Source organism: Mobula birostris, chromosome 4 (assembly GCF_030028105.1).
Source record: "Mobula birostris isolate sMobBir1 chromosome 4, sMobBir1.hap1, whole genome shotgun sequence".
NCBI lineage: Eukaryota > Metazoa > Chordata > Chondrichthyes > Myliobatiformes > Myliobatidae > Mobula > Mobula birostris.
The window spans coordinates 9,861,457-9,882,241 of record NC_092373.1 but is presented as its reverse complement, the minus strand read 5'-3'; the positions used below and the strand labels follow the sequence as shown (position 1 = coordinate 9,882,241).

Below are 20,785 nucleotides of genomic sequence, written 5' to 3'. Positions count from 1 at the left end.
GAGCTGTCGCCGTACCAAACCGTTATGCATCTTGACAAATTGGTTTCCATGGTGTATCGATAAAAATTGGTAACAGTCCTGGTTGGGGTGGGTACGGTATTCAAAAAATGGTAAAACTCCTGGTTGGGTGGGTAGGCTACTTTCCTGATGCAGCGAGGGGCAGGGGTCGTATGCTCTCGTTTACGTTGCAGTGCGATCCCCACAGCGTGCTGATAAAGCTGAGCAATCTGGGTCCGGGGCCAAGTTTATAATGAATTGAGCCCATGTGCAGCTTTTAGTCACGGGGGCAATGGATTCGGTTCGTTCCTCCTGTTACTTGGTTGTCCCCAGGCACCTTACAATTCTCCAGCTTGCGTTCTTATTTTTTGTTGGATCCGTTCCAGCGTTTCTCCCATTACTGATCTCCCTGTCACGGTATTACCGAACTGATCGGGTTCGTCAAGATACATAAGCGGGCCAGTGCCGCGTGTAGAGGAACGGCTGCGGACAGTTGCCCCGGCGATGTATTATCACTTTCTGCTGTTGGGATGCTTCTCACTTGCTCCAGTGAGAGGAGCGAGCCAACCCAGTTGCGAGCTTCGAAAGGGGTTTAATATACCAGGGCTAACCAAAGATGGCGACATCATCGTGGGTGGAATCTTTCACTTCCACTTCGACACCACGCCGCCACTCGAGGCTCATTCCTTTACAGCGGAACCGCCGTCTCCAACCTGTGAAAGGTAAGTGTTGGTCGGGGGGTGGGGGGAGAGGGGATTGTTGCACGCTTGTGGGGGGGGGGAGCTGGGGGGACTTTGAGGTTCTAACATTTAACTGCCGTTTATTCTTTGGGGCACTCCTCTGTGAAGTAAAAGCGTTTCAGGATGTATATTGCGTACATTTCTCTGACATTAAATTGTACCTTTGAATCTTTGAAGTAATGGGCCACCGGCTCGGAGTGAACCGGGCCACCCCAGAGCCCTGTGCTGGGAAGCAGCCAGGTCATGTGGGATAGATTAGGTCCCACTTGAAGAGCTCTGGTAGCAAGTGAGAGCGTAGAGGTCAGGGCAACGCTTTATAGCGCTAGCGATTACCGATTCCCTCTGCCGCCCGGTAAGACATGTGTACGTTCTCCCCGGGACGCTGTGGGATTCCCTCTACACTCCAAGGCCTTGCGGGTTAGGGTTAATAAATTGTGGATATGCTATGTTGGCGCCGGAAGCGTGGCGACAATTGCGGACAATCCTCGCGGATTTAATTCGATTTCATGCAAACGGCGCATTTGATGTTGCGATGTGCATGTGGCAAATAAAGCTAATCTCTATCCAACCAGTCCGTAACCTTTTAAAAACGCAAACACGAGGAAATCTGCAGATGCTGGAAATTCAAGAACACACATAAAAGTTGCTGGTGAACGCAGCAGGCCAGGCGGCATCTCTTGGAAGAGGTGCAGTCGAAGGGTCTCGGCCCGAAACGTCGACTGTACTTCTTCCAAGAGATGCTGCCTGGCCTGCTGCTTTCACCAGCAACTTTGGTGTGTGTTCCGTAACCTTTTATGTCGCCACCGTTTTCGGCGAGCTGAAGCAAGGATTAAACTGCAGCAAATTCACAAATATGTTACCGGGATTGGAGGGCCTGGGCTATAAAGAGGGTTTGGATAGACTGGGACTAGCGGATAGGGAATCTGAGGGGTGAACAACAGAGATTTATAAAGTCATGAGGGCCACAGATCAGGTGAAAGTTCGCAGTCTTTTCCCCACGGTGGAGAAGAGTAAAATCAGAGGGTATAAATTTAAATTGAGAGAGTAAAGGTTTAAAGGGAACCCGAGGGGGCAACATTTTCCAAACAGAGTCTGGTGCAACGAAGTAGGTGTATTGTTCAAGGACTTACATGTCACTATATACTACTCTGCGGTTCACTTTCTTGCGGGCATACACAGTAGATGCAAAAAATGCAATAGAATCAATGCAAATCTACACACAAAGGCGGATAAATAACAACGTGCAACGGAACGCAAACGCTGCAAGTACAAAGATAATATTGAGAACATGACTCGTAAGTCATAGCAAGCTGTCAGAGGAAGTAGTGCAGGCAAGCAAAATTCCAACAGTTAAAAGGCATTTGGTCAGGTTTATAGATAAGAACGGTTTCGAGCCAAACGCTCAGGTAGGCTTCTGGGTTGGCACGAGTTGGGTCAAAAAGCCTGTTTCAGTGCTGTGTAACTCTATGATGCTGTAAGATTACAGTTACGAAGCTCCTCTTTTGGAATCAAATCGCTTACAGAGTTACATTAAATATGATCGTATTTTTCACAAAGTAACTTTGCAAGGTGTATTTTCCGAACTTTTGTTCGGAATGCAGATGGATATCATCGTCAGTGCTAATCGTACCGGTATGTGCTAGGCCATTCCCTATGAAATGTGATCGGAGGAGCTCCGTGGTGAGGGAAGGGGCTCCGCTCTCCATTGATCCCTCTGTAACCCTTAACCGAACCGAGAGGAAGAAACGGACCTTGGTCTTGCGGCGGTCCGGTTTCCTTGGGAGCAAGTGGGGGTATCCCCGTTTCCAAGCCCCGTCAGTTGGCGGTGACCCTTGTCATTGACTGCAAAGGCAGGGTTAGACTGATGAGCAGTGCTTTCAGCGTTAATAATTAAACTTATAGTGTACAAATTTGTATTAATCATATACTTGCTTTCTCACTTTCCGTTACTGCATTTTATATTTATCTTAACATAACCAGCTATGTTAATGACTTTCATTAAATCCTTAAACACTTGTCTTCAGTACACTGCTCTGTCCCTAGAGTAAAATTGACCATTTTTAAGCTAATTTAACCCAGTAGTTAGCCTTTAGTCATTGAAGCCAAAATGGGAATGTTGTCTTAGTGCTGGAAGCCTGACGATACTTGCGGGCTGCCCTCAGCGCAACCGCGGACTGTGCTGGTCGTTGACGCAAATGACGCATTTCACAACATTTCGATGCGTACGTAACAAATAAAATTAGTTTCATCTTAATCTTATCTTATTTTACTCTTGTGAACCTCCGATTTACACCAGTGAGAGACTTAGCTCACAGTTTCACATTAAGAAAGTTCAGGACACACTGTCCCGTTAAATTATTCACAATCCGAAAAAGCCAGAAATGTGAAGCTACTTATTCGAAGGTGTAATGATCAAAATGCGCTTCCAATAAATATGTGATGCCATTTTGTTGCAGGCAATTTAGCACAATGAAACCAATTGTAACAGACGTTCATTGTAGTATAGAGTACCCATGTAGTTAAACGCTGAATATATTTAAGAACTATCTAATGAGCTGAAAGTTGCTCTAGTCCATCTTGAAAGTGAAATGTGTAATATGAAAATATTTCTCTGATAAATGCTTAACACTGTACATCCCACAGTTTTGATCTGAAAGAATTTCGCCTGGCGCAGACCATGATCTTTGCAATCGAAGAAATCAACAACAATACGAAGCTACTGCCTAACCTCACGCTCGGATACAAGATCTACGATGGCTGCCGCAGTGAAACCTTGTCGGTGAAAGCAGTAATGGCCCTCATCAGCCTCCAGGATGAAGACCTGTCTGAATCGACGTGTGAAAGCAGTCTCCGAATTCCTGCTCTCCTGGCGGACGCTGGGTTCATCAGTACACTTGCAGAGACGCTCCTAACCGGCCCTTTCGCAATCCCAACGGTACGTAGCCATCTCAATGTTCTTGAAGGCTCTGTCAAATTGCCAAAATCAGAATCAGGTTTAACGCCACTGGCATATGTCGTGAAAATTGTTGTTTTCAGCAACAGTACATTGTAATGCATAATATTCAAAGAAAAATTATAAATTCCAATAAGAAATGTATCTATCTGTCTAACTATATATATGTGTGTGTATATAGTTAAATTAAATAAATAATGCAAAAATAGAGCCAAAAGAAGAGAAAATAGTGAGGAAGTGTTGGGTTGAAAATCTATTCAGAAATCTGATAACGGAGAGGACGAAGCTGCCCCTAAAATGTTGAGCGTGCCTTTACCCTCCTGTACCTCCTTCCTGATGGTAACAAAGATGAGCACGTCCTCGGTGATGGGGGACCTTAATAATGGATGCCGCCTTTTTGAGGCATCACCTTTTGAAGATGTCCTTGATGCTGGGGAGGCTGGTGCCCATGATGGAGCTGGCTAAGTCTCTAACTTTCTGTAACTTTTTCCAGTCTTCTACAGTGGCTTCTCCATATCAGACTGAAGCAATAGTTAAAACGCTCTCACTGTACCAGTTGTGTTGCACTATCTGTCTGTGGGTTGAGACGCAAACTGACACATAACTTTGCATTGCTGTCAAATGTTTTATTATATGTGAAGCTGGACTACCGTGGCAAAGGAAAAAAAAGCGTTCCTGCTGCTTTTAAATTAATAAAAAGAGCCTTGTACCGTTTTGAAAACCTATTATTTTGTTCACTGTCTCAAAAGTGAAAGTGGTTCTCATAAATGCACTTGTATTGCGGATCCTCTAGAAGCAACCCACAAAATATTTTGGATTTTCCCTTGTACTACCTCAATGTACTGATGTAATGAATTGATCTGTATGAATGGTATTGGGCCTATAGTCGCTGGAGCTTGGAAGAATGGGGGGTGTCTCATTGAAATCTTTCGAATATTGAAAGGCTTAGGACAGTGGACGTGGAAAAGATGTTTCCAGTAGTGGCTGAGTCAAATACCAGAGGGCACAGGCTCAGAATAGTGGAACATCCCTTTGTACAGAAATAAGGAAGAATTGCTTTTACCTGAGGGTGGTGGGTCTGTGGAATTCATTGCTAGAGAAGGTTGTGGAGGCTAAGTCATTGAGTATGATTAAAGCAGAGGTTGATAGATTCATGATTAGTAAGGGCATCAAATTTCATGTGGAGAAGGCAGAGAATGGGATTGAGAGGGATAATAAATCAGCCATGATGGAATGGCTGGGCAGACTCGATGGGAGGAATGACTTGATTCTGCTCCTATGTCTTATATTTTATAGACAGTATGTAAGACAAGTTTTTCACTATGCCTGGATACATGTGACAATACAGAACGTCACATTTACATAGATCATTTCATTACAATAGTGCATTGAAGTAGTCCTAGGAAGATAATAACACAATGCAGAATGAAGGGATACAGCTGCAGAGAAAGTACAGTCCAGGTAGACAAAAGCATGCAAGACTATGATGATGTAGGTTGTGAGGTCGAGAGTCCATCCTGTCAAACAAGAGACCATTTATAGAATTATCACAGAGGGATAGAAGACGTCTTTGAACCTGGTGGTACCTGCTTTCAGGCTTATGTATCACCTGCCCAATGGGAGAAGGGTGACGAGAGAATGTCAAGTCAAGTCAAGTTTATTGTCATTTAACTATATATTTGTATATAACCATAGAATCTACAGTATATAGAAATGAGATAACGTTTCTCTGAATCAGTGTGTAAAAGCAATATACATGTCACACATAACTCACAATAACTTATGTAGATAAGGATAAAATCTGCAGATGAATCATATAAATAACAACACTAAAGTACATTAATATTAAATAATGTAAGGTATGGAACAGTTTAACCAGTGACACTTTGAATATGATGCAGCAGGGAGTTCAGAAGCCCAGTGGCCTGGGGAAAGAAACTATTTCTCATCCCGACCATTTTCGTTTTTATGCATCGGAGTCTCCTGCCTGATGGTAGAAGGTCAAAGAGGCTGCTGGATGGATGGGTGGCTGGATCCTAAATAATACTAAGGGCCCTGCATATGCCGTGCTCCTGATCAATGTCCCCTGTGAATGGTAGGGAGAACCCTATGATCCTCTCAGCTGGTCTCACAGTCCTTTGTAGGGACTGCTGGTCCGCTGCTCTTTTGCTCCCATACCGGATGGAGATGCAATTTGTCAGGATGCTCTCAATGGTGCTCCTGTAAATGCAGTTAAGATGGGCGGGCAGGGGGAGCCTGGCTTGCCTCAATCTTCTTCAGAAGTGGAGGTGCTAATGTGCCTTCTTGTTCAGGGAGGTGATATTAAGGCATCAAGTGAGGTCATCCATGATGTGAATTTCCAGGAACGTAGCTGTCTGGGGGCGGTGGGATCTTTGATCATGTTGACTGCTTTACCAAAGCAGCAAAGTAGAGACCAAGTCCATGGAAAAGGAGGCTAGATCTGCGATGGAATATTGAAAGATAGATAGAGTGGACATGGAAAGTATGTTTCATATAGCTGAGGAATCTCGGATCAGTGGGCACAGCCTCAGAATAGAGGGCCTTCCTGTTAGAACAGATCAGGAGAAATTTCTTTAGCCAGAGTGTGGTGAATCTGTGGAAGCCAAGTCTTGGGTATATTTAAAGCAGAGCTTGATAGGTTTTCGTTTAGTCAGGGTGCTAAAGATTACGGAGAGAAGTCAGGAGAATGGGGTTGAGTGGGATAATAAATCAGACGTGGTCAAATGGTGGAGCAGAGCTGATAGGCCAAATGACCTATTTTGCCCCTATGTCTTATGGTCTTATGGAAAGAGCTGTACCACAACACTGCAGTTTCTTCTTGTGGTCACAAGCAGAGCAGTTGCCATACCAAACTCTGATGCTTCCAGATAGGATGCTTTGCATGGTGCATCAATTAAAAAAATGGTGAAGGTTAATGAAGACAAGAGGAAGTAGAGACACTGGTGAACTTTCTTGGTCATAGCATCTATGTGGTCAGACCAAGAGAGGCTACTGGGGATGTTCACTCCCAGGAACTTGAAATAAGCAATTGAGCTGATAACTTCAAATCTGGATTGGGGGCAGCTGTTTGAGAATGAGACTCACTCCTGCCTGTCAATTCATTCAGAAAGAAAACACATAACATGTTGAAGCAATTCAAGGGGTCAGGCAGCATCTCTGGAGGGAAATGGGCAGTCGATGTTTCAGGTGAAGATGAAGAAGCCTTCTCTTATCATTTTGGATCTCCCCCTTCCCCTCCCACTTTCAAATCTCTTACTATCTCTTCTTTCAGTTAGTCCTGACGAAGGGTCTCGGCCTGAAACATCGACTGTACCTCTTCCTAGAGATGCTGCCTGGCCTGCTGCATTCACCAGCATTTTTTGTGTGTGTTGCTTGAATTTCCAGCATCTGCAGATTTCCTCATGTTTGCATTAATGCACTGTGTATTGATTTAAGACCATAAGATATAGGAGCAGAATTAGGCCACTTGGCCCATCAAGTCTGGTCCACCATTTCATTATGGCTGTTCCATTTTTCCACTCAGCCTCAATCTCGTGCCTTCTCCCTGTATTCCTTCAAGCCCTGACTAATCAAGAATCTATCAACCTCTGCCTTAAACATACGAAAAGACTTGACCACAGATTCATCACTCTCTGAAGGACATCCCTCTATTCTGAGGCTGTGTCCTCTGGTCCTAGGCTCACCAACCATAGGAAATATTATCTCCACATCCACTCTGTCAAAGCCTTTCAACATTCGATAGGTTTCAATGAGGTCACCCATCATTCTTCTGAATTCCAGTAAATAGAAGCCCAGAGTCATCAAACACTCATTATATGACAAGCTATTCAATCCTGGAACCATTTTTGTGAACCTCCTTTGAACCCTCTTGAATGTTCGCACATCCTTTCTAAGGTAAGGGGCCCAAAACTGTTCACAGTACTCAAAATGAGGTCTCACTTTGGTCAGTACACAAAAAAAGCTTTTCACCGTATCTCAGTACATTTTAATAGTAAACCAATGTTAATTTCATTAAAAATAAATGTTTCCATTTGTATTTTATGGCAATAATAAGACAACACCAATGCCAATATTTGAGCAGCACACACAAGACGCTGTAGGAACTCAGCAGTTCAGACACCATCTGCGGAAAGGAATAAACAGTCATTGCTTCTGATGAAGGATCGTGGCTGGAAACATGAAAGCCAAAGTCAAATCAAAACCGTTTTCTGTGTCGCTCCATATTTGGCTTGGCCCATGTCCCCCATATTCTTGCAATTAGAACTCCACTTTCTTTTGGAATATTGTGAGCAGTTTTAGGCCTCTTATCTAGGCAAGTATGTGTTGATATTGGAGAGGGTTGAAAGGAGGCTTAAGTATTTTATTCCGGGATTGAAAGGCTTGTCAGATGAGGAGCGTTTGATGTCTCTGGACCTGTACTCACTGGAATTCAGAAGAATAAGGGGGATCTTATTAAAACCTATCAAATGTTGAAAGGCCTTGATAGAGTGAATGTGGAGAGGATGTTTCCTATGGTGTGGGAGTCTAAGACCAGAGGACACAGCCTCAGGATAAAGGGAGGTCCACTTAGAATAGAGAGCAGGAGGAATTTCTTTCACCAGGGAGTGGTGAATCTGTGGAATTTGTTGCCACAGGCGGCTGTGGAGGCCAGTTCATTGGGTATATTTAAGGAAGCAATTAATAGATTCTTGATTTGCCAGGGCATGAAGAGATACGGGGAGAAGGAAGGAGATTGGAGTAATAGGGAAGTGGATCAGCCATGATGAAATGGAGCGGGCTTGAATGGCCAAATGGCCTAATTGAGCTCCTATATCTTTTGGTCTTATGGACTAATAATCTTATTTTATTCCCTCTTTCTAGATCAGTTTTTCTGCTAGGTGCCAGTGCTTTAGTGACAGAGAATTCCCCACCCTCTTCGAAATTGTGCCAGATGATTCCCATCAAATAAGAGCCATCACTTTACTGGTGAAGTATTTCGGCTGGAATTGGATCGGCTTATTCCAAAGCAATTCCACCTACATCGCCATGGAGACCGAAACCATCATTCAGAACTTCAGAGAAGCCGGCATTTGCATTGCCTACAAATTAGTCTTCTCCAAGACAGACTCCAGAGAGAAAATACGTGAGATTATCAGGATGATAGAGCAAGCTTCCACAAAGATAGTCATCTCTTTCGCTAGGCCGGCTGAAATGGAAGTTTTACTACGTGAGGTAGTGCACCAGAACGTAACGGGAATCCAGTGGATTGGGAGTGAATCGTGGATCACAATCCCGATCCTGACTCCAAAAGAGAATGCACGCTTCCTCAGGGGTGCAATGGGATTCGTTGTACCCGATGGAAGGGTGCCAGGGTTAAAGGAGTTCCTTCTTCAAGTCAACCCCTTCCATTCTCCAGGAAACACCTTGATGGATGAGTTCTGGGAGAGGACGTTCAGGTGCACCATGGCTAAACAGCAAGATAAAATTAATGAGAAATCAGTTCAACAATGTACCGGGGAAGAGCATTTACAAGACATCACTAACCCCTACACTGAAACCTCCCAGCTGCGAATCTCCTACCGTGTGTACAATGCCATGTACGCTGTAGCACGGGCTATTCACAACACGCTCTCCTGTGGGGAGGACAGGTGCACCAATATGTCAGACTTCGAATCACAGAAGGTAGGCAATGCAGAGTTACGTGACTAAACAGAACTGATCTGCAAGAATTCCCTCAGTTACAAGTTAGGTCTTAAAGCTGTGATAAGTTCTCATTGCTAACTATAGTGGGAGAGTCTAGGACATAAGAACTCAGGCAGCGTCTGTGACCGGAAATGTACTGTCAACATTTAAGTTCATGACCCTTCATCTAGAGTCTAGATTCTAGACTGAAAGATAGAGGAGAGATGGCCATTATAAGGGGAGGAGGAGAGAAAGGGTAAAGATAGAACTGCAAGTTGACGGATGGATCGAGGTGAGGAGGAGAGACAGGCAGATGGAGGAGGGGAGAGTGGGAATAGTGACGGAGGCTGGGAGGTGATGGGTGGATCCAGGTGAGGAAGGTGATGGACAGATGGAGGAGGGGAGAGTGGGTCTAGTGACAGAGGCTGGGAGGTGATGGGTGGATCGAGGTGAAGAGGGATGATAGGCAGGTGGAAGAAGGGAGAGTGGGCATTGTGACAGAGGCTGGGAGGTGATGGGTGGATTGAGGTGAGGAGTGATAATTAATACAATTAATACAGATAGATGTGATGATTAAAGTGAGCTCAGTAGGTCGAAAGGCCTGTTTCTAATCTGTTTGACCCATCACAACATGCACTGTGAGCAGTTTTAGCCTAATATGTAAGGAAAGATAAGGTAGCATTGTAGAGGGTTCAGAGGAGTTTCAGCAGAGTAATCCCGGGAATGAAAAGGTTAATGGATCAGGAACATTCAATGGCTCTGGGTCTGTACTCACTGGTGTTTTAAAAATTGAGGGATGGTGGGGGGTTCTCATAGGAACCTATTGAATATTGAAAGAGTGGATGTGGAGAGGATGTTTCCTATTGAAGGAGTCTAGGACTAGAGGGCAGAGCCTCAGAATTGAAAGACAGAAATGAGGAGGAATTTTTTTCAGCCAAGTGAGGGTGAATTTGTGCAATTCATTGCCATAAACAGCTGTGGAGGCCCAATCATTTGGGCATATTTAAATTTGGGCTGATAGGTACTTGATTAGAAAAGGTATCTAAAGTTATGGGGGAAGACAGGAAAATGGGGTTGAGAGGAGAAATAAAACCATGAGGTATAGGAGCAAAATTGGGCCATTCAGCCCATTGAGTCTGCTCCATCATTTCATCATGACTGATCCATTTTCCTTCTCGATCCCATTCTCTGCCTTCTTCCTGTAACTTTTCATGCCCTGGCTAATCAAGAATCTATCAACTTCTGCCTCGAATATAATCAATAACTTGACCTCCACAGCCACCTGTGCAATGAATTCCACAGAATCACCAACTCTGGCTAAAGAAATTCCTCCTCATCTCTGTTCTAGCTGGATGCCCATCTATTCTGAGGCAGTGCTCTCTATTCACAGTTCACCCATTATGGGAAATATCCTTTCCACATCCACTCTATCTCGGCCTTTCAACTTTCTGTAGGCTTCAATGAGATCCCACCCCCTCATTCTTCTAAACTTCAGTGAGTACAAGCCCCGAGCAATCAAATGCTCCTTATATGTTAACCCTTTCATTCCTGCAATCATTCTTGGGAACCTCCTCTGAACCCTCTCCAATGTCAGCAAATCTTTTCTTCAATAAGGGACGCAAAATTGCTCACCATTGAGGCTTCACTATTGCTTTATTAAGCCTTAGCATTAAATCTTTGCTTTTATATTCTAGTCCTCGTGAAATGAATTCTATCATTGCATTTGCTTTTGTCACCACCAACTCATCCTGCACAAGGACTCCCAAGTCCCTTTGCACCTCAGATTTTTGAATTTTCTGCCCCTTTAGAAAATAATCTACGCTTCTGTTCCTTCTAGCAAAGTACATGATCATACACTTCCCGACACTATCCCATCTGCCACTTCTTTGCCCATTAGAAACATGGAAAACCTACAGCACAATACAGGCCCTTCAGCCCAAAAAGCTGTGCCAAACATGTCCTTACCTTAGAAATTACCTAGGGTTACCCATAACCCTCTATTTTTCTGTACCCATTCTCCTAAATTGTGTAAGTCCTTCTGTCGCCTCCCTGCTTCCTCAACATTACCTGCCCCTCCACCTTTCTTAGTATCATCAGCAAACTTGGTCACAAAGCTATCAATTTCATCATCCAAATCATTGACATATAATGTAAACAGAAGCAGAAAAAGCTCCTCTTATTCCTATTCTTTGCTTCCTGGCAAATCCGCCAATCATCTACCACGCTAGTACTTTCCCTGTAACACAATGAGTTCTTATCTTGTTAAACAGCCTCATGTGTGGCACCTTGTCAAAGTGCCATACATGAATGATCATTACTAATGTTCTTTAATGATCATTACTGATGCCGCCACAATCTCTTCAGCTACCTCTTTCAGAACTCTGTGGTGTAGTCCATCTGGTCCAACCAAATCTAACCTCAGAGCTTTCAGCTTCCCAAGCATTTCCTCCCTTGTATTATCAAATGCACTCACTTCTGCACCTTGCCACTCTTGAACTTTTGGCATACTGCTAGTGTTTTCCACAGGAAAGATGGATGCAAAATGTTTACTTAAGTCATCCACCATTTCCTTGGCCCCCATTACTACTCTGGCAGTGTCATGTTCCATCAGCCCAATATCTTCTCTTACCTCTCTTTTACTCTTTATATACCAGAAAAAAAAACACATTTGGTATCCTCTTTGATATTATTGGCTAGTTTACCTTCATATTTCATCTTTTCCCTCCTTTTGATTTTTTAGTTGCCTTCTGTTGGTTTTTAGAAGTTTCCCAATCCTCTGCTTTCCCACTAATGTTTGCTCTTCTCTTTTGCTTTTATGTTGTTGTTGACTTCCCTTGTCATTTGCAGTTGTGTCATCCTGCATTTAGTATACTTCTGCTTTGGGATGTGCACTTACCTCTCCTGCACCTTCTGAATTTATCCCATAAGCTCCAGCCATTACTGTTTTGCCATCATCGCTGATAGTGTCCCCTTCAATCAACATTGGCCAGTTCCTCCTTCATGTCTCTAAAGTCCCCTTTACTCTACTGTAATACTGATACATCTTAAACTGCAGGGTGAGTCTATCATATGATGAACACTGCCTCCTTAATTATGAACTTTAAGCTCTTTAATTAAATCCAGTTCATTACACAACACCCAATCCAAAATGGCCGTTCCCCTCATAGGCTCAACCAAAAGCTGCTCTAAAAAGCTATCTCTAAAAGGCATTCTACGAATTCTCTCTCTTGGATTCCAACCCAATCTACCTGCTTGTTGAAATCACCCATAACTATTGTAACATTGCCCTTTTGACATTGGTTTTCTATCTCCTGTTGTAATTTGTAGCCCACATCATTGCTACTGGTCAAAGGTTGGTATATAACTCCCATCAGGGTCTTTTTACCCTCAAGGTCCTTAACCCTACCCACCACAATTTTACTGCTTCTGATCCTATGTCACCTCTTTCTAAGGATTTGATTTCAGTTCCTTACCGAAAGAGCCATCCCACCCCCTCTGCCCACCTGCCTACCTTTTCAATACAAAATGTATCCTTGGATGCTAAGCTCCCAACTATGATTTTCTTTTAGCCACGACTCAGAGGAGCCACTTGTCAATCTCTAATTGCACTGCAAGATCATGTACCTTATTCCATATACTGCCTACATTCAAATATAACATCTTCAGTCCTATATTCATCACCCTTTTCAATTTTGTCTCACTGCAACTCATCCCGTTGACTGCAAATTTGCTCTATCATCTACCTGTCCTTCCTCACAGTCTTACTACACACTGCATCTAGTTGTATAGCAAGTGCCCATCCTCAGCCCTATCATTCTGGTTCCTATCCCCTTGCTAAGCCCTTCCCAAAAGCTTTAGCAAACCTGCCTACAAAGATATTGGTCCCCCTCAGGTTCAGGTGCAACCGTCCCTTTTGTACAAGTCCAGAAGAGAGCCCAATGACCCAGAAATCTGAAGCCCTGTCCCCTGCACCAGTTCCTCAGCCACACATTCATCTGCAAAATTTTCCTAGTCATACCCTTACTGGCACATGGCACAGGCAGCAATCCAGAGATTACTACCCTGGATGTCCTGCTTTTCAGATTTCCACCCAACTCCCTAAATTCTCTTTTCAGGACCTTTTCCCATTCCTACCTATCTCATTGGTACCAATATGTAACAAGCCTTCTGACTGCTCAGCCTCCCCATTTAGAATTCTGTGGACCCATTCCAAGCGAGATTTTTAAACCCCTCGCCCTGACCTGTGTGTAGCCACCTTTCTTAATTCCATTGGTCCAATGGAGAAAGCCAAAAGTTGCAAGTGCTTCTTTTTAAATCTCTCCCACCTACCTGTGTGTAGCTTCCTCTCTGGTCAATTGGGCAACCAGAAAACAAATAATCATCCGTAATGGAATGGCGGAGCAGTCTCAATGGGCTGAATGGCCTAATTCTGCTCCCATGACATCGTCTTATGTGAAGTAAAATTTAGGCAGATAGTACTTGCTAGTCAGTTGCAAATCAGTGTGGCCAAAGGGCCTGTTTGGTGCTGTAACTGGCCTGATTCTGCTCCTCTGTCTTATTGCCTTATAGCTTACCGACCGTTATTCTGAACTGATCCTCTCCTTCTCTTCCTTTTCAAAGCTGCTGTATTATTTGAAAACGTTAAGCTCCATAAACGTAAATGGCAACAGCACACAATCCCACCATGATAACGACTGGGTCCCGAAATATGAGCTTATAAACTGGCAAGTAAGAGCCAGTGACATTGCTGATGTGGTGAGCGTTGGGAAATATGACGGTTCGGCGACTTTTGAGAACATGTTGGAGATTGATGACCAAGCTATTGTTTGGAGTAGTGGGAAGGTAATTCTGAGCTGTGAATGGCTGTGTTTGAGAAGAAAGTCCTTCCCCTCACGACTTCATTACTCATATAGCTTTAAGGTCAAAGTAAATTTATTATCGAAGTACATTTACAGTGTATCTCCACTTACAACCCTGAGATACGTTTTCTTGTGGGTGTTCTCAGTAAATATGGAATTCGGTGGAATTTGTTGCCACAGGCAGCTGGGGAGGCCAAGCCTGTATGTATATTTAAGCAGAGGTTGATAGATTCTTGAGTGGTCAGGGCATGAAGGGATACAGGCAGAAGGCAGAAGTTTGGGGCTGAGAAGAAAAATGGATCAGCTATGATGCAGACTCAATTCTGCTCCTAGGTCTTATTGTCTTATGGACTAAATCCAAGAAACACAGTAGAATTAATGAAAAATCACACCCAACAGGATGGACAAATAATCAAAGAGCAAAAGACAGCAATCTGTGCAAATAAAAAAAGTGAAAAAATATTAATAATAAATAATTGATCAATAAATATCGAGTGCATGAGATGAAGAGTCTTTGAAAGCGAGCTTGTAGGTTGTTGGAACATAGTGGTGGGGTGAGTGAAGTTGGACAAAGCTTTCCCCGCTGATTCAAGGGCTGATGGTTCAGGGGAATACCTGCTCCTGAGCCTGGTAGTGTGGGTCCTGGGGCTCCTGTACCTTCTTCCTGATGGCAGCAGCAGGAAGACAGCGTGGCCTGGGTGGTGGGGGTCCCGGATGACGGGTGCTGGTTTCCTGTGACAGTGCTCTGTGTAGATGTGCTCAATGGTGGGGAGGGCTTCACCCATATCCATGACTTTTTCTGGGATTTTCCATGCACAGGCATTCCCTTTGCTTTCGTGTTGTTTATTCACTTGAGTTAAACATAGAACTGGAAGAGTACAGCACCGGGAGCCTCCTCACTCAGAGGGTGGTGCCAGTGTGGAACAAGCTGCCAGCAGAAGTGGTGGATGTGGTTTTGATTGCAATGTTTAAGAGAAATTTGGGCAAGTACATGGGCACGAAAGGAACAGAGAGATATGGTCCAGGTGTGGGTCAATGGTACAAGACAGAATTATAGTTTGGCCTGAACCAGATGAGCCAAAAGGTGTGTTTCTGTGCTGTGGTGCTCTATGACTTTATGACTCTGTGGTTGTATTGTGGTCTGGCACAGCAATTGGAATGCACATGGAAGTAAGAAGCTGCAGAGAGTTGTGGCCAATACATCACGGACACACCCCTCCCCACTATCAGTAACATCTGCAGGAGGTGCTGCCTCGAGATTTCAACATCCATCATCAGAGATCCCCACCCTTGGGCCACTCCATCCTCTCGCAGTTACCATCAAGTAGGAGGTACTAAAGCCTGAAGTCCCACAGGACCAGATTCAAGAACAGCTACTTCCCTTCAATCGTTCAGTTCTTGAACCAACCTGCACAACCTGAATCAGTAACTCAAGTATAGAGTTATAGAGCCATGGGGCATTGAAGCACAAAGCAGGCTCTTCAGTCCATCTAGTCCATGACAAACTATTATTCTGCCTAGTGCCATCGACATACACCTGGCCTCAGTATCCCACATATCCATGTACCTATTCAATTTCTATTAAATATTGAACTTGAACCCACGTCCACCATTTCCTCTGGGAGCTCATTCCACACTCTCATCACCCTCTGAGTAAAGAAGTTCCCCCTCATGTTCCCCTTAAATTCACCCTTAACCTATGATCTCTAGTTCTAGTCTCACCCAACCTTGGTGGAAAAAGCAACACATCGCACTACAATGTTCTTTTTTGCTCTAATCAAAAATATCAAAGTAATTTTATTATCAAAATACATATATGTCACCATATACAACCTTGAGTTTCATTTTCTTGCAGAACTACTCAATAAATCCATAAAAGAATAATAACTATAACAGAATCAATGGAAGACCTCGCCAACTTTGGTATTCAACCAGAGTGCAAAAGACAACAAACTCTGCAAATACAAAAAGAAGGAAATAATAACAATAATAAATAAATAAGCAATAAATATTGAGAACATGAGATGAAGAGTCCTTGGAAGTGAGTCCAGAGGGTGTGGGAACATTTCAATGACGGGGCAAGTGAAGTTGAATGAAGTTACCCCCTTTGGTTCAACAGCCTGACGGTTGAGGGGTAATAACTGTTCCTGAACCTGGTGGTGTGGGACCTGATGGTTGAGGGGTAATAACTGTTCCTGAACCTGGTGGTGTGGGACCTGATGGTTGAGGGGTAATAACTGTTCCTGAGCTGGTGGTGTGGGACCTGATGGTTGAGGGGTAATAACTGTCCCTGAATCTGGTGGTGTGGGACCTGATGGTTGAGGGGTAATAACTGTTCCTGAACCTGGTGGTATGGGACCTGATGGTTGAGGGGTAATAACTGTTCCTGAACCTGGTGGTGTGGGACCTGATGGTTGAGGGGTAATAACTGTCCCTGAATCTGGTGGTGTGGGACCTGATGGTTGTGGGGTAATAACTGTTCTGAACCTGGTGTTGTGGGACCTGATGGTTGAGGGGTAATAACTGTTCCTGAACCTGGTGGTGTGGGACCTGATGGTTGAGGGGTAATAACTGTCCCTGAATCTGGTGGTGTGGGACCTGATGGTTGTGGGGTAATAACTGTTCTGAACCTGGTGTTGTGGGACCTGATGGTTGAGGGGTAATAACTGTTCCTGAACCTGGTGGTGTGGGACCTGATGATTGAGGGGTAATAACTGTTCCTGAACCTGGTGGTGTGGGACCTGATGGTTGAGGGGTAATAACTGTTCTGAATCTGGTGGTGTGGGACCTGATGGTTGAGGGGTAATAACTATTCTGAACCTGGTGGTGTGGGACCTGATGGTTGAGGGGTAATAGTTGTTTCTGAACCTGGTAGTGTGGGACCTGATGGTTGAGGAGTAATAACTGTTCCTGAATCTGGTGGTGTGGGACCTGATGGTTGAGGGGTAATAACTGTTCTGAACCTGGTGGTGTGGGACCTGATGGTTGAGGGGTAATAACTGTTCTGAACCTGGTGGTGTGGGTCCTGAGACTCCTGTACCTCCTTCCTGATGGCAGCAGTGAGGAGAGAGCATGTCCTGTGTGCTGGAGGTTCCTGATGGTGAATGCTGCTGCTTTTCTGTGACATCTCTTCATGTAGATGTGATCAACAATAGGGAGGGCTTTACCCGTGATGAGCTGGGCTATATCCACTACTTTTATAGGTTTTCTCTTCAAGGGTATTCATGTTTCTATCCCAGGCTGTGATGCAGCCTGTCAATATTCTCTCCACCACACATCTATAGAAGTTTGTCAAACATTTAGATGTCATGTTGTATCTTTGCAAACTCCTAAGGAATTTTGCTCTTCCTTGCATAATTTTATAGAATTCATGTTTAATTCATGTTTTCTTATGAATATTGTGTGTCTGAAGCTATGTGTCTGTGGTGCTGCTGCAAGCAAGAATTTTATTGTGCCTGTGCATGCCTGTACTGTTCAGCTGACAATAAACCCGACATTAACTCTGAACTGTCTGCACTTGGTTTAGGCCCCGCAAGGACTGTGTGTTGACAGTTGCTCCCCTGGAACAAGGAAGGGGCTTAGACCCGGACAACCAGTGTGTTGCTTTGACTGTGTACCATGCCATGATGGTGATATCAGTAACGTGACAGGTCTGTATGGATATGTGCTGGCATCGTGCTCCTCAAACCTGAACCCTGAATTGCTTATGTAGTGGACTGTTTTAGATTTGAGAGCATGGTTTATGGGGAATGGTTGAGCAAGCCAGGACTTTCCCTTCGGAGTGAAGGAGGATGCGAGGCGGCTTGGCAGAGATCAGCAAGGCATAGAGAGATAGATAGACGTACTCTATTGATCCCAAGGGAAATTGGGTTTTGTTACAGTTGCACCAACCAAGAATAGAGTATAAATATAGCAATATAAAACCATAAATAATTAAATAATAATATGTAAATTATGCCAGATGGAAATAAATTCCAGGACCAGCCTATTGGCTCAGAGTGCTTGACCCTCCAAGGGAGAAGTTGTAAAGTTATAAATAGAGTGGACAGCCAGCAAATTTCTCCCAGGACAGAAAAGGTCAGTACGAGAGGGCAAAACTTTAAGGGGGTTGGAGGGGGATGTCAGAGGAGGTGTTTTTACACAGCGAGTGGTGGGTGCGAGGAACCCACGGCCAGAGGTGGTGGTAGTAGGGGCAGTTGCACGAGGGCATTTAAGGATTAGCTCTATTTGTCAGATGCGCACTGAAACACACAGCGACTCATCTGAGTCGACAACCTACCCAGTCCGAGGAGTCCGAAAGTGACACCACACTTCTAGCACCATCATAGTATGCCCACAACTCACCAACCCTAGCCTGCACATTTTTGCAATATGGGAAGAAACCGGAGGAAACCTGTGTGGTCACGGGGAGAATGTATGAACTCCTTATACCCAAGGGGAGGAATTGAACCCAGATCACTGGTGCTGTAAAGGATTATGCTAATGGCTATGCGACCATGTTTCCCTTGGCAGCACTCAATCTAATATTATTGTGTTTTATTTTAATAGATGCGTTATTCTGTACCAAGTGCCCTTTGGAATACTGGCCGAATGAACTCAGGACAGAATGTTTACCGAAGGAGATAGAATTCCTCTCTTTTGATGATGGTTTGGGTGCCACCTTGGCTGGCTTCACCATTGGAGGGGTTTGCTTAACGATAGCTACCACTGTAGTTTTCTATAACTACCGACACACTCCGCTGGTCCGCGCTAATAACTCGGAGCTCAGCTTCATCATCCTGTTCTCGATCGGCCTCTGCTTCCTCTGCGCCCTCACATTTATTGCCGTCCCATCTCACTGGTCTTGCATTCTGCGCTTCACAGTGTTTGGGGTAACTTTTGCTATGTGCCTCGCGGGGATTCTGGGTAAAACAATGGTTGTGTTAATGGCCTTCAGTGCCAGGCATCCCCAAAGACAGGCCATGAGGTGGTTCACTCCCAGCCAACAGAGAATAGGTGTTTTAATCCTGACGCTCATCCAGTTTACCATCTGCATCTTATGGGTCTTTGACTCTCCTCCTTATCCATTCAAAAATCCATCTTACTATGCCCACATCCTGAGCCTGGAATGCAAGGTGGGTTCCGACACTTACTTCTGGGGAATTTTCATTGTCATTTTCCTTTTGACCGCGGTAACTCTGGTTTTAGCATTCTTCACCCGGAAACTTCCTAACAGCTACAACGAAGCAGCGCACATAACGTTCAGCCTGCTCACCTTCTGTGTGGTTTGGGCCACCTTCTTCCCCGTGTACGCAAGCGCTCCGGAGAAATACGCCGCCTCAGTCCACGCATTCACCATTTTAGCATCCAGCTTTAGCCTGCTGCTGTGCATCTTTGCCCCAAAGTGCTACATCATCTTGTTCAAACCACATCTGAACTCCAGGAAACTACTCCTGACGTTCTCATCTTCATGAATTAAACCCAAACTAATTAGCCGTGATGGAAGGGCAGAACAGACTCAATGGGCCGAATGGTCTAATTCTCCTATATTTTATGGACTTATGCTCTTGTATGGTCTAATGCAAGTAAATGGGATTAGAATGCACTGGTCACCATGGATGTAGTGGACCAAATGGGCCTTTTCTGTGACTCAATGTAGTTAAACATACTGCACACAAATTGATGGAGTTTTCTAGAATTCCACTTTCAATAAAGCTGCACATTCTTCCTTGTACAGTTTATTCCATCAGAACATAAAACATAGGAGCAGAATTAGGCCATCGATTCTGTTTCACCATTCCATCGTGGCTGATTTTTTATCCCTCTCAACCCCATTCTTCTGCCTTCTCTCCATAACCTTTGGCATCCTGACAAATCAACAACCTATCTGAAAAGATTTGATCAATCTGAAACTCAAAATTAAAAAAAAATACTGGAAATATAAAAATGAAAACCAGAAAATGCTGGAAAGACTCAGTAGGTCAAGCAGCACCTTCAACCCTCAATGTTGTGTCAACCTTTTAACCGACTTCAAGGTCAATCTAATACTTCCCTCCCTCAGAACCCTCCAGTTTTCTATCATCCATGCATCCATCTAAGAGTCTCTTAAATGTCTTTAATACATCTGCCTTAACAACCACCCCAGCAGTGTGCTCTACATACCCACCACTCTCTATGTATAAAACCTGCCTCTGACATACCCCCCCCACTTATATTTTCCTCCAGTCACCTTAAAATTATGCCCCCTTGCGTTGTCCATTTCAGCCCTGGGGATAATGTCTCTGCCTATCTATCAAATGCCTCATATCACCTTATACACCTGTAGTCACCTCTCATTCTCCTTCGCTCCACAGAGATTGTAACAGATTTTATGTGTCATATCAAAGGCCAGTGAACCTGGTTCTTCTCCACTTGTTGGCAGACCTTCCTTCATCCAGTTCCACCTTATCTCCACCAACTTAAATTTTCATCTTCTGAATATCAACATCTCATTATGTTAATAGTTTTTCTTAAATACTCTGAAATTATCCTTACCATTTTAATCTCCTTTATTATAGGCCGAGGTCATATCACTG

The 20,785-nt window shown here is 44.1% G+C and overlaps 1 protein-coding gene across 1 annotated transcript; it reads left to right on the top strand.

The window, feature by feature from the left end:
- The first annotated feature begins 501 nt into the window (after positions 1-501).
- On the top strand, positions 502-19,684 carry LOC140196970 (extracellular calcium-sensing receptor-like). Its single transcript, XM_072256907.1, has 6 exons — positions 502-719; positions 3,381-3,672; positions 8,572-9,372; positions 13,993-14,214; positions 17,758-17,881; positions 18,780-19,684. The coding sequence occupies exons 1-6, from the start codon at positions 502-504 to the stop codon at positions 19,682-19,684; spliced, it is 2,562 nt and encodes an 853-aa protein (XP_072113008.1).
- The last annotated feature ends 1,101 nt before the right edge of the window (positions 19,685-20,785 follow it).